Genomic DNA, 13,226 nt, shown 5'->3' on the forward strand with positions numbered 1-13,226 from the left:
ATCGTTCCGAACTCGATCCCTTCTTGTATGACCGCAAATCCAACGCAACATACGCATTTCCGCGACACTTAGCTGTTGAACATGTCGTCTTTTCGTAGGCCAACATTCTGCACCATACAACATAGCAGGTCTAATCGTCATCCTATAAAACTTGTCTTTTAGCTTCTGTGGTACCCTTTTGTCACGTAAGACACCAGACGCTTGCCGCCACTTCATCCACCCTGCTTTGATTCTATGGCTAACATCTTTATCAATATCCCCGTCCCTCTGTAGCATTGATCCTAAATATCGAAAGGTATCCTTCCTAGGCACTACTTGACCTTCAAAACTAACATCTTCCTCCTCCCGAGTAGTAGTGCCGAAGTCACATCTCATATACTCAGTTTTAGTTCTACTGAGTCTAAAACCTTTGGACTCCAAAGTCTCCCGCCATAACTCTAGTTTCTGATTCACTCCTGTCCGGCTTTCATCAACTAGCACTACATCGTCCGCGAAAAGCATACACCAAGGGATGTCCCCTTGTATGTCCCTTGTGACCTCATCCATCACTAAAGCAAACAAATAAGGGCTCAAAGCTGACCCTTGATGTAGTCCTATCCTAATCGGGAAGTCATCCGTGTCTCCATCACTTGTTCGAACTCTAGTCACAACATTGTTGTACATGTCCTTAATGAGCCCGACGTACTTCGTTGGGACTTTATGTTTGTCCAAAGCCCACCACATAACATTCCTTGGTATTTTATCATAAGCCTTCTCCAAGTCAATAAAAACCATGTGTAGGTCCTTCTTCTTCTCCCTATACCGCTCCATAACTTGTCTTACTAAGAAAATGGCTTCCATGGTTGACCTTTCGGGCATGAAACCAAATTGGTTCATAGAGACCCGCGTTATTGCTCTCAAGCGATGCTCGATAACTCTCTCCCATAGCTTCATAGTATGGCTCATCAACTTAATTCCCCGGTAATTCGTACAACTTTGAATATCCCCTTTATTCTTGTAGATCGGTACCAATATACTTCTCCTCTACTCATCAGGCATCTTGTTCGATCAAAAAATATGGTTGAACAGCTTGGTTAGCCATAATATAGCTATGTCCCCGAGGCATCTCCACACCTCGATTGTGATACCATCCGGTCCCATCGCCTTACCTCCTTTCATCCTTTTCAACGCCTCTCTGACCTCAGATTCTTGGATTCTCCGCACAAAGCGCCTATTGATGTCATCAAAAGAGTCATCCAACTGAAAGGTTGTGTCCATATTCTCACCATTGAACAATTTGTCAAAATACTCTTGCCATCGATGTCGGATCTCATCCTCCTTCACCAAGAGATGCTCCCTTTCATCCTTAATGCACTTAACTTGGTTGAAGTCCCGTGTCTTTTTCTCCCGAACCCTAGCCATCCTATAAATGCCCTTCTCTCCTTCCTTCGTACTCAAATGTTGGTAAAGATCCTCATACGCTCTACCCTTTGCCACACTTACAGCTCGCTTTGCAGTCTTCTTTGCCACCTTGTACTTCTCTATGTTGTCCACACTCCTGTCATGGTACAAGCGTCTATAGCATTCTTTCTTCTCCTTAATAGCCCTTTGGACTTCCTCATTCCACCACCAAGTATTTTTAGCCTCGCGTCCCCTTCCTTTGGTAACTCCACACACCTCTGAGGCTACCTTCCGAATGTTGGTTGCCATCTTGTCCCACATGTTGTTTATGTCGTCTTCTTCCTTCCAAGAGCCCTCTTTGATAACCATTTCCCTAAATACCTCTGACGTCTCCCCTTTCAGTTTCCACCACTTTGTTCTTTCAATCTTAGCTTGTTTATCCCTACGGGCACGCACCTGAAAATGAAAATCTACCATCAAAAGCTTATGTTGAGAAACAACACACTCCCCCGGTATCACCTTGCAATCCAAGCATGCTCGTTTGTCCTTTCTTCTTGCGAGGACAAAGTCAATCTGGCTACAGTATTGTCCGCTACTGAAGGTCACTGGATGAGATTCTCTCTTTCTAAAGAAAGTGTTGGCTATCATCAGGTCAAAAGCTACCGCGAAGTCCAGAACTTCCTCCCCCTCCTGATTCCTACTACCAAACCCAAAACCTCCAAGAACTGCCTCGAAACATGCGCTTGTAGTACCTACATGCCCATTAAGATCTCCTCCTATAAAAAGCTTCTCACTACTAGGTATAGCTATAACCAGGCCATCTAAGTCTTCCCAGAACTGTCTCTTAGCACTCTCGTCGAGGCCTACTTGGGGGGCATACGCACTAATTACGTTTAAGACCATATCACCAACGACAAGCTTGACTAAGATAATCCTATCTCACTCCCACCACACCATTCTTGAGGCTTTTATCAATCAAAACTCCTACTCCATTTCTATTCGCGACTGTCCCTGTGTACCAAAGCTTGAAACCTGTATTGTCCACCTCCTTCGCCTTCTGACCCTTCCATTTAGTCTCTTGAACGCATAATATATTTACACGCCTCCTAGTCGCGGTATCAACCAATTCTCTTAACTTACCCGTAAGTGACCCTACATTCCAACTACCTAAACGGATCCTAGTTGGTTCGACTAGCTTCCTTACCCTTCGCACCCGTCGACTCAGATGCGAAGACCCTTGCTCATTTTTCACTACACCCGGGCGCCGATGTAGCGCGCCACTAAGGAAGCGATGACCCGATCCTTGGTCACTTGACACCATGCCCAGATCATGACACGGCGCGTCACAGGGGTGACGACCCGGCCCTTGCCCATTTAACACCATACCCGGGTTCCGATATGGCGCGTCGCTAAGAGGGTTACGCCCCAACGATTTTCTTTCGGGTTTCATCTCCATTAAAGTGGCTAAGTTTTTACATTGACTCGCCACGCCTAACACAACCCTTCTCCTTTACCAGGGCTTAGGACCTGCTATGCTGGGACACCAAAGGCGCCCCACCATAGGCGGAGTTATTATACAGTTTAGCAATATTCCAATATATATTGATATATAGTTATATATACCTTGAAGGCTTGAATAAGTAACTTGAATCTTTGCGTATTGCAATGTGGTGTTCTATTCATTTAGATAAAAAAATATAATAAGATGGTATATGTACGATAAGAATGCCACACCACTAATTCATGCCGTCGGTTTAGGTGCCACCATCTCCTGGGTTGAAGAAGCAGGCCCTCATACAGGAAATGTCGCAGGCTCTGAAGTCAGTCTCTTCAAATGTCCTTGATCGATTCATTGACAGAGCTTACACATTCTCTGAGGATCCTTCTCTGAATGAGGTAAAAATGTATGTAAAGATGCATGATTCAATTTGCTCTTTTTTCTCGCTTGCATTCCTTACTATAACTTTTAGGTTTCAACTTAAAAACAAATGAAATAAGCCTGAAATTAACTAGCCCATGGGTTGCCCTGGCTCTTTCCAGCATATATATTTTTGTTAGTCTGTTTTACATATGCAGTACTTTCTCAATCCACTGATAGTGTCAAAGGTACTTTTAAATATGGAAAATGCAAATGTCTATGGGCAAACTTTCCCAGCTCATGATGTTACTGAACTCATATTACCACAATTAGACAAAAATGTAAAATCGAGCAAGTCTTCTACAGGGGAATTTTCGACCTGTCAACGAAATCGACGAGGCAGTTTTACTCAACGATCTTGACGGAGAGGTCCCAGGAGATTTTCCTGAGGGTATCTACATCAGAAATGGTGACCTCCAGTTCTTAACTCATGTAAAATACAGTATGAATTACTCTTTGCAGCTGATTCAATTTGGTTCCAGATTCACATCACACTACATTTAAAATGTTTAGGAAGCTATCATCCAAGTAATTGTATAACTTTTGGATAAGCTGCACTTAAAAGAGAGTATCCATACCTTGATGACTTGATTGATGTATTGAACTACTTCAACAGGTCCCAACCCTCTCAACCCAACACAGACAATCGCAGATTCCATATTTGGTTCAACATCATATATGTATTATGAAGGTCATGGAATGTTACATGCTGTGTACTTTAACAAGAGCAGTCTAGGAGAATGGAAGATATCGTACAGGAACAAGTACGTGAACTCAGGCACCTTTCAGTTGGAGACAAAAAAGAATGATGTGGCTTTTGTGCCATCTGCTGATGGACAACCCTATGCAACACTAGCTGCATTTCTTCTTAATATTGTAAGTCTTACAGAACTTGACAGTAAAAATAATAACCAAGGGTAAAATTAATTTTAATTGGTAAAGCTAGTTATGAATTATGATAAAGACTAATTTCTATGTCAGTTATTCCAGCATATTTTTTGGGTGATCATAATCTCATGAAGAATGGATGTTATAGTGTAGAATAAGAAAACCCACTTCATTTTTAATCTTTTAGAACCCAGAAAGTGAATGGCGGAACTCTTTATTTGTAGATATAATTGCTATATCGCTTCTTCGGCAATACTGACAGAATTTTTATGGCGTAGTTTTGATTTGGAAAGGCTGTGAAGGATAGCGCAAATACTAGCATATTTGAGCACGCTGGACAAGCTTTTGCTGTCTCGGAGCACCATCTGCCTTACGAAATCAACATCAATAATCTCGACACACTAGGACCTTGTAGCATCAATGGAGCTTGGAACCAACCTTTCACTAGTCATCCGAAGGTACGAAATACCAGCTGCAATTATTGCTCCTACAAACTCCTTGAGAAAAAAAATAAGGGGGAGACTTTGTTCTAACCTTCATTTTAGGATCGTTTACAGTCCACGGGCAAATAATTTTCAACCCACAAGTTCACACTATGGTTCACAATTTAATAAGCACGCAAGAACGGAGCATTTTTAATGTTATTAAGAATATGCATAATATATGAACTAAATTATTCAAGATTCTTATTAGGTAACTACAACTCTTCAACAAAACATGCTCACATAATGACTTGTTTGTACAGAAAATTCATGGGAGTGGAGAACTGGTGATAATGGGGACAAATAGTGAAAAGCCTCACTATGTGCTTGGAGTAATTTCATGTAAGTTGGGAAATGTAAATCAGTCCATCTACAAGCAAAATAATACATTACAATAGAAGTACTAGTATTTAGGTGTAACTACTGTTTAAAACACAATAAATTTATTTAACAGCCTACTAGTAGCTGCATTAACTGATCAAGATAAATCATTGCAAATATGAATGTGAAAAAAAAATGGACATTAATATCATATATTCATCTATCTCTGGCATTATTAGCACTATCTCAGTTGCTTACTGATACATACACCACCAAAATTTTGCAAGAAAAAATGCCTTTCAAATTCTATTACAACTGTATTTAACTATGGATGCCCTTTCACATGAATAAGTTGACGGTGAGAGGCTTGTTCATAAGGCTGATCTCAAATTTGAGGAAGGGAAACTCATTCATGACATTGGAGTAACTAAAAGGTATATGCTTTATTTTTGTTTAGGAGTCATTATAGCTTTCTTTTAAACATCACCTTTTCTTAAACAATTCTTTCATATTATAGGTACAATATTATAATGGACTATCCTCTCAGATTCGGCATATCCAGGACATTCTTATAAAAGCCGTGAGTGAACACCTCATGTATCATCTATGCTGTGGGAACCACCTTTTGGGGGTACACTACAGATTCTGCCATAATAATGTGCACATATTTATCTTCAGATTTATTGAAAATGATATGAATGGAAAATCACGTATCGGGGCAATGCCTCGTTTTGGTGATGCTGAGTCTATCATATGGTTTGATGTCGAGAACCACTGCAGTTACCATTTATTTAACTGCTTTGAGGATGGAAATGAGGTAATTCCTACAAAATCCAAGTATACCATGACAAATATACATAAGAAGCATCATAATCTAAACTCCCATACGAAAATATTCCTTCTATGGATGATATTAATAACGTGTATCAGGAGTTGTTCATATTTTCCTCTTTTATCTACTTTGACCAAAAGCCTATGAACAGGTTGTTATCAGAGGCTGTCGACTACTTGGTTCTATTATCCCTAGTGGATGCCATAGAGTTGACAAGTCGAAATGGTATGGAAGGGCATTTCTCCAACCAGATAAGGATTCAGAAGATTTTGATCCTTCACTAGATGGCACTCTCTTTTCTCGCCCATATGAGTGGAGATTAAATTTGGAAAATGGCAGTGTACATGAAGGTTATATTACCAGTGAGAAAGTTGCAATGGATTTCCCTGTCATTAATGACAAATTTATAGGTATTCAAAACAAGTATGGATATGCTCAAGTTGCTGACTCATTAGCAACCAGTAAAACAGGTAACATACTTACTGTAGAGAGTTCTGAAATATTGTTAAGTTGTTCTTGTTGTCAATCTTAACATGCACTTCATGGCATGTGTTCATGTTGTTTTAAGTTATTTGAATCATCTTGAATGTTGTATGTAATTAGTTCTGTGTAATGATACAGGCTTGTTTAAGTTCAAAATGATAGCAAAGCTACACTTCGACATGCCAAATAAGATTAATGACTATTAGTATTGTACAAAGTACCAGATATATATTTATTAGTACAAACTAAAGTATCAGAAAAATCTCCAGGAAAACAGAGAATTGATCTCAGTGGAGTACCACACTTTGAAAGAGAAACAATTCTGCTCTGGAGTTCAGTTTGTTGCAAAGAAAAACGGAATCGACGAAGATGATGGATGGGTAGTCACTTATGTTCATGATGAGGAAACAAACATCTCTCAGGTAGTTAAAATGTCTACTTAAAAAGCATGCTACATTGTATCATTATTTCCATGCATTCCTTAATTTATCAGATTTCTTGTCTTCTGTAGGTTTATATTATCGATGCCAAGAGATTTTCAGAGGAGCCAGTAGCAAAAATTACTTTGCCTCAGAGAGTTCCATATGGTTTCCATGGGAACTTTTTCTACACAAGTAATCAGAGATGATGCAATGTTTAGGTTGGTTTATGAATTGTAACAAGCCATTATACTGTTTAAATAAAATATTTCATTTATGGTTGAGGGATGAATAGACTGCTTAGGGGCTAAATTAGGATGGGCATGGATTGATCCATTGATCCCAAGGGTATCCATGGATCACCCCATGCTCATCCTTAAGTTAAATTACAGCCAGGTTCACATAGCAACTTTAAGAAATAAGAATGGATCGATAAGTTCAGAGGTAATGCTCCAAATCTGTCTATGATTTAGCCCCTTGGTTGATGTAGCACTATCAGTTAATACTCTGAACTGTTCATATAGCAACATTAGATAATGCTGAGGAATACAGCAATATGCCCAATGGTGACATCTGAAGGAATATAGTTATAACATCATCCCCTTGGTTGAGTTTCAAGAGTGATTTTGATCGAAAGGATAGAGAGAACAAAAGATCCCCACATGGAGAAAGGCACAAATTAGGGAGGCAGCAATAAGCAGAATAGTGGCCGTACCATTGGTGATGCAACCAGGTGATAGAGCTAGGAGCTTCACTGTCGAGCTGGCTGGCTGCTTCAAACCTGCTTTGCACCACTGTCTGCTAATGCTGCATGCCCACTCGACCTCAACGGATGAGCAGCAAAGAACCTGCAATAGATGCTGGGGACCTAAGATTAACAATTCATCTTTTTAACTGGGGACAAAATCAACTACACATACAAGGTTACAACCTAGAAAAGGTTGTCCTTAAGACCATGATCAGGTATTTCCCGGACACCAATACCAAGGATTTTTTTTATTTTTTTTGAGAATCAATACCAAGGATTTTTTGAGAAACTAAACAAAAAAAAACACAAGACAGTGTGAAAGAGAAAAAAAAATGTCAAGATTGGCAATGAAAAAGTACTTTATTGCACTGCATCCAGTATACAAATTCGTTTCCTTATCTTCATTGATTAAGGTTGGAAACTGATATGTTGGACATGCATTAGAACACAGATGAGTGGCCCAATCCTGTTTTAAGGCACCTATGGCTCTACTTCTGAATCAGGAGGGCGTCAATGTTTAGCTTGCCCTCTGGACCTTTGCTATACCAAGATGAGACATAGTCACCATAAATTACATCCCCATACTTTTGTGGCTCATGCTCACAAGCTGTGGGGCAGTGCATATTTTACTTGATTTTGATGGATCATAAAATGTTGCTACTGATAAGCGGGCACGCTCAGCATTGACAACAGCTCGATGAACTGAACTCTTGTATCTTCCATTGGTGATGATCTAGAGAAGGGTAAAAAACATGAGTAAAATGATTAAGGGAACAAGATTCTACATAAAGAAAAATATTCATACAACACTTTGGTCACAATCCTCTGAAAAAGTGCACATTAAAGGTGGAGGGGCATCACCAAAGGTCATAAAAAAAGGGCAGAGCACTAAAGCAAAAATTGATGGCATAGCAGATTAAGGTACATTACCTCTGTCTGATCAGCCAGAATCACAAGGATGCCATCACGCAAAGCAGGCACAGGTATCCACATTCCATCCTTCAATACCTCGAGCCCACCAACATCATCTTGTATCAGAAGTGTTATTGCGCCCATATCAGAATGAGATTGTAACCCAAGAGCAAGATCAGGTTGTGGACAAGGAGAATAGTAGCTAATAGTAATATTCTGGTAAACTTCTCCAACCGCCTCTTGTATATAAGATGGTGGTAGGTTCAGATTTTCTGAGATGATGCACAGCAATTTTTGAGCAAGATCCTTCATGCTGTTGCTGTATTTTGCAATAGTATCCCTGTAAAAAGTACATGGTGTTATCTCATGTGTTATAGACAAAAGTAACATGCTGAATATGGACAGCGATGGAAACAGGATGCTTAAATATTTTATTCTTAGTAAGATGACCACTCATAGATTTTTCATATAATGGTGCAGGAGCATACAGTTAGATTCTCCAGACTCTGATATCATATTCAGCAGTCAGCACTATCCAGTATGCTATCAAAGAAAACAATGCAACGGTGTCACCCCAAAGCGGCTATATTTGGATAGAAGTTCAAAAATTAAAATCAGAAAACTAAACATCCTTTGTGCTTTAGCAAGTCTTGGTCAATTGGTCTTCTAGGCTGTGCCATGACCTGAATCTCAACCTCTCGACAGAGACAATTAAAATGAAGACAGCTCAATGCTCCCCCAAACCACTTTCTACTTGTCTACACATCTGAGCATAAATTCCCTACATGTATTATGCTTATCAACTCTACCCTCTCATTCCTGTATGATTTTTTCATGAACAGACTTGTACTCGTAGCAATTCGTGACTCATCCGGAGATGAGCTGAACAGACAGGCAGGATTCCCATGAATCACCTGTAACCGGGGACGAAGTCGGGCCAGTGGGCGGGATCACGGCGGGACTCCGGGAGCGTGTGGTGGTCGAAGTAATCGCGCCAGTCGGGCACGGAGTTGTCGTTAGCGAGCATGCGGCTGCCGTACCCTTCCGCGGCGGCGCCCGTGGCCGGGTCGCAGGCGAACCGGAGCTTGTCCCCCATGGGCGCACGGAAGAAGGCGAGCCCGGCCTCACGCACCGCGTCGAGGAGCTCCCCCGGCAGGCCGTGGCCCACCACGTGGAAGGCGCCCCAGTCCGCGCACGCGGCGCGGACGTCGTCGGCGGCGGTGGAGGACGAGAGGTCGACGACCGGCACGGAGAGCGCGGCGGCAACGGGGGAGGGCGAGGGGGTCGGGCGGTTGGATGTACTGCGCCGGGAGGCGGGACACGCCCGTCTCAGCGAGGGCTTGGACGCGCGCCGGCGCGGCGGTTTCCATCGGAGCGGCGGCGAAGGAAAACTCAGGCGATGTTGTGGCGAGTGGTAAAAACGCAGGCACGCAGCTATCCGAGTACATACGGCATCTAGTTGTATTAAGCGAGTTTTCAAGTAAAAAAGCTAGGCAAAAATAAATATATAAATTAAAAAAGAGGGGCGTTGCGAGAATCGAACTCGCGACCTCTCGCACCCAAAGCGAGAATCATACCACTAGACCAAACGCCCTGATATGGTTAAAAGTTGAATTATATTTTATATAAATTATCAATGTGAAATCTAAAGAAACTATCTTATACTGATAGGCATTTGGCTTTCATGCGTGCTGTCTAGATAGGCTGTTGCGTAGTTTTCAAATCATTTTCTGGAAATACATCAAGGAGCAGTAAGTTGAAAGTGTCACGTGGAGAGCTTCAGCAATCAACACACAAGTGATGCAATTTTCAGGTCATGGTTGAAATTGACATGGTTATGCGCAGAGGTAGAGCTTCAGGCTTCAGCGGAATAGCAGAAACAGATTGTAACCATGATTTTCAGTTCCTGACTGAAATCTAAGATCAGCATACATTTACTGTTATATTTGGTCTATCAGTATCAGGGTCAAGGTACAAAGTAACACAGCATCATCCGTTCTTGTTATCACATATCACCCCATATGGATGAAGCTGGTGACTAGACAACCGATGTCACTGTGCAAAAACCATTCAGCAAGTTGCAAGTTCTGAAGCTGAAAGACCAGTACAAACTGCTTCCCGTCAGAAGAATGCATCAAACCTAAGTACCGAAAACAGCAGAGCTGCTGACTTCTCTGAAACTATCTGAACACGAATGAAAAGAAAGCCAATTCTCATGTCAGTGTTTCAGGAGCAGCAGCACTTATGAATTCTGAAGAGATGAACTGTGAAGGGGTTGTCAGGAGTCCTGCCCTCATACACCTCTTGGGTTTACCACCGGGAACCGCAATTCCTGAACAACTGAATTCACAAGGGAACAAGTAAGAATTAAGAAAATAAGGCAGTTACACAGCGTAGCATGGGTAATCAACTTTTGCAGCAGTTCACTTTCAGTAATCTTATTGTCTGACAAGTAAAACAGCTGAAACTTTCAGGAAACCAAGTATTGTCCAAAATTAAATTTATATCTTAACCATTTTAGCTCTGTGGAAAGGACTGCAGACTCACTAGGAACTGTAAATGCAAGTTTACTACAGACCTGATACTATTTTCGTTCAAAATTTTCTTCCAATGTACAGCATTTTCAGATTAATGCAATCCAAAGAAAGCATAGAATTTCTTCAAGTAAGCATAACTCGATTCTTGGATGTAAAATAATAAATACTAAGAAAATGATACTGAATGAAGCTGCTATTTTATTAAACCTGTAGAGTTACTGTGAGCTATGCTACACATTACCCAAACCCAAGCTATGGTTTGTACCACATCAGCACGATATACTGAACATCTGTCACCAACCCACCATACGATCACTGGAAAATGCAAAGATCACTCACCCTGTGTCCCGATGATGAGGACGATGATGTCCATGGTCTCCTCGTTGCGAGGCAGGTCGATGAGCAGCGGGGTCAGCCGCCCGTAGCGGCCGCCCTGGACGCACATCAGGATGCGGAAGAACAAGAACGCATTGCCCGTGCGGCGCGCCACCTCCCCTCTCAGCTCGAACACGGAGCGGCCTATGAACTGGAACGTGCCCCAGTTGTCCGGGAAGTTCCCGTAGTTGTCCGCCCGCACGAACCGTATCGTCCGCTGCAGCTGCACGGGCTCCTCGTGCAGGAGGAACAGGCCGCGGAAGCTGCGTCGGTTGTTCTGTTACCATGGAACACGCTCGTGTTTAGGAAACCAGGACAAGTAGACAACACTAGTTCTGAATAGTGCACATTGTAATGGGGACAAGATGTTCGGACGCAGGCAATCAGCTTTAACCATGATCTAGCAAGAAATGACCAAATAGCTGAAAATGATTCAGATATACAGATGAAGCAAATCTTAATCTGAGAGATCAACATACGACAGACAGCCAAATTCTAAGGATCAGCTCCTAAAGTTTAGACTACTGAAACAAATGGGAAGGCGAATAGGACCAAAAACTCCTCCTCCCTGGGGCCTGGGCTCCAAATGCAGGGGTGCAAGGATTCAAGAAACCAGAACTCTACGGCTCCCTAGGAGCTGGACCTACAGGAACACGATTCAAATTTTTGAGCGAGAGAATTGGTAATCTTGGCACAGAATTGATCCAGGACTGCAGAAAAGCAATAATCCCATTTGGCAGTTCTTGGAAAATTCGACGCAAGCAAAGAAACAACCAGCGCTGGTTCTTCAAGTACAGGTTCCACAAATCGGAATTGTAGGTTCCATCCAAGAACCCTGCTCCGCCCAAACCAATGCGAGAAGCCGAGGCGAGGGGTGCAAGGCAATAGGGGTCTCGGGACGGGCGAGCTCACCGGAGTCCGCGCAAGTGCTGGCGGATTGGGGCTCGTGGCGATGGTCTCGACCTTCCAATGCATCATCGTGCTCTGGTTGTCGACGTCGTCGACGGAGACGCCGCTGAGCCAGAGGCGGTACCTGCCGTTGGCGCGGAGGAGACGGTTGGAGACGTGGCGCAGGAGGACGTAGCCGGCGTCCCCGGTGCTGACAACCTTCCACAGGATGGGGTCCACGTCCTGGTCGTAGTCGCCCATGTCGACGCGGAGGCCGATGTGGCCCGGCGGCGCCGGGTCCTGCGTGGCGGCGAGGTAGCGGCCGTAGGCGGCGCTGTGGAGGAGCACGCTGGTGGAGCCGTCCTGCAGGATGCGGTGCACCGTCCACGCCGCGTTCATCGTCCTGCGGCGCCAGCGGCGCAGGGACACCCCCATCCCGTCCTCGTCGGCGTGGAGGTACCCTCCGTGCACGCGGCTCCGCAGCCGCACGTGCGCCCCGTCGGGGAACTGCTCCATCGCCGCCGCCGGTGGTGGTGTCGCGGAGGCGTGCGGCGGACGTCCGGCGGCTAGCGAGTAGCGATTCGGTTTCTTGGCTCTGGTGCTTCTTCGGCTGCGGGGACGGGGGCGGGGTGGCGGACGGCGGCGAGGGAGTGGGTTTTATTGGCGCTGTTGTGAGGGGGAAGAGAGAGCAGAGCAAGTTCGTTGTGGGACGGTTACGTTTGGGCGCCGAGGTGGGGCGGGCCGGGGAATTTCAAGGCGAGCAGCCGATGCAATGCTTCACGTTGAGTCGCAACTCGCAACGCAAGCGGAGGTCGATTGTTCGCTGTCTCCATTGCCACTGACAGATGGGGCTGGATCGGTGAGTTTGACCAATCGCCTGCCCACTGGCACGTGGGGTCCACAAATGTGTACGACACAAACTCCGGAACCGTGGAACGCACGCGCGCAGCCGCAGCCGCAGCCGCGCCGCTCGGCGCAGGGTGGCAACCGTGGCAGGGCCTCTGCCGGCACAAGCACCACTCGCCGCATCCGTTCCATTCTGG

At 44.1% G+C, this 13,226-nt stretch overlaps 2 protein-coding genes, 1 non-coding gene and 1 pseudogene across 3 annotated transcripts; 1 reads left to right on the plus strand and 3 right to left on the minus strand.

Moving 5' to 3' along the window:
• Window positions 1-4,668: 4,668 nt before the first annotated feature.
• LOC136524824 (carotenoid 9,10(9',10')-cleavage dioxygenase 1-like) lies at window positions 4,669-6,608 on the plus strand. The gene is made up of 3 exons (XM_066518066.1): window positions 4,669-5,806; window positions 5,973-6,291; window positions 6,443-6,608. The coding sequence occupies exons 1-3, from the start codon at window positions 5,585-5,587 to the stop codon at window positions 6,508-6,510; spliced, it is 609 nt and encodes a 202-aa protein (XP_066374163.1). The 5' UTR covers window positions 4,669-5,584; the 3' UTR covers window positions 6,511-6,608.
• Window positions 6,609-7,591: 983 nt separating this feature from the next.
• On the minus strand, window positions 7,592-9,753 carry LOC136524823 (jasmonate-induced oxygenase 1-like; annotated as a pseudogene).
• A 152-nt stretch (window positions 9,754-9,905) lies between these two features.
• TRNAP-UGG (transfer RNA proline (anticodon UGG)) lies at window positions 9,906-9,977 on the minus strand. The gene has a single exon. It is a non-coding gene; the product is annotated as a tRNA-Pro (tRNA).
• A 268-nt stretch (window positions 9,978-10,245) lies between these two features.
• On the minus strand, window positions 10,246-12,699 carry LOC136523448 (uncharacterized). The gene is made up of 6 exons (XM_066517131.1): window positions 12,208-12,699; window positions 11,260-11,572; window positions 10,698-10,828; window positions 10,532-10,567; window positions 10,400-10,476; window positions 10,246-10,300 (listed from the first exon to the last, which is right to left on the minus strand). The coding sequence occupies exons 1-6, from the start codon at window positions 12,697-12,699 to the stop codon at window positions 10,246-10,248; spliced, it is 1,104 nt and encodes a 367-aa protein (XP_066373228.1).
• Window positions 12,700-13,226: the final 527 nt, after the last annotated feature.

Source organism: Miscanthus floridulus, chromosome 18, assembly GCF_019320115.1.
Source record: "Miscanthus floridulus cultivar M001 chromosome 18, ASM1932011v1, whole genome shotgun sequence".
Lineage (NCBI taxonomy): Eukaryota > Viridiplantae > Streptophyta > Magnoliopsida > Poales > Poaceae > Miscanthus > Miscanthus floridulus.

Excerpts from the sequence above, each read along its gene's own strand:
- LOC136524824 (XM_066518066.1), top strand. The coding sequence starts at position 5,585 with ATGTATCATCTATGCTGTGGGAACCACCTTTTGGGGGTACACTACAGA. Across the intron at positions 5,807-5,972 it reads GCTTTGAGGATGGAAATGAG|GTTGTTATCAGAGGCTGTCG; the intron begins GTAATTCCTACA and ends GCCTATGAACAG. Across the intron at positions 6,292-6,442 it reads ATTAGCAACCAGTAAAACAG|GCTTGTTTAAGTTCAAAATG; the intron begins GTAACATACTTA and ends GTAATGATACAG.
- LOC136523448 (XM_066517131.1), bottom strand. The coding sequence starts at position 12,699 with ATGGAGCAGTTCCCCGACGGGGCGCACGTGCGGCTGCGGAGCCGCGTG. Across the intron at positions 11,573-12,207 it reads CAGCACTTGCGCGGACTCCG|AACAACCGACGCAGCTTCCG; the intron begins GTGAGCTCGCCC and ends CCATGGTAACAG. Across the intron at positions 10,568-10,697 it reads AGGAATTGCGGTTCCCGGTG|ATAGTTTCAGAGAAGTCAGC; the intron begins GTAAACCCAAGA and ends ATTCGTGTTCAG.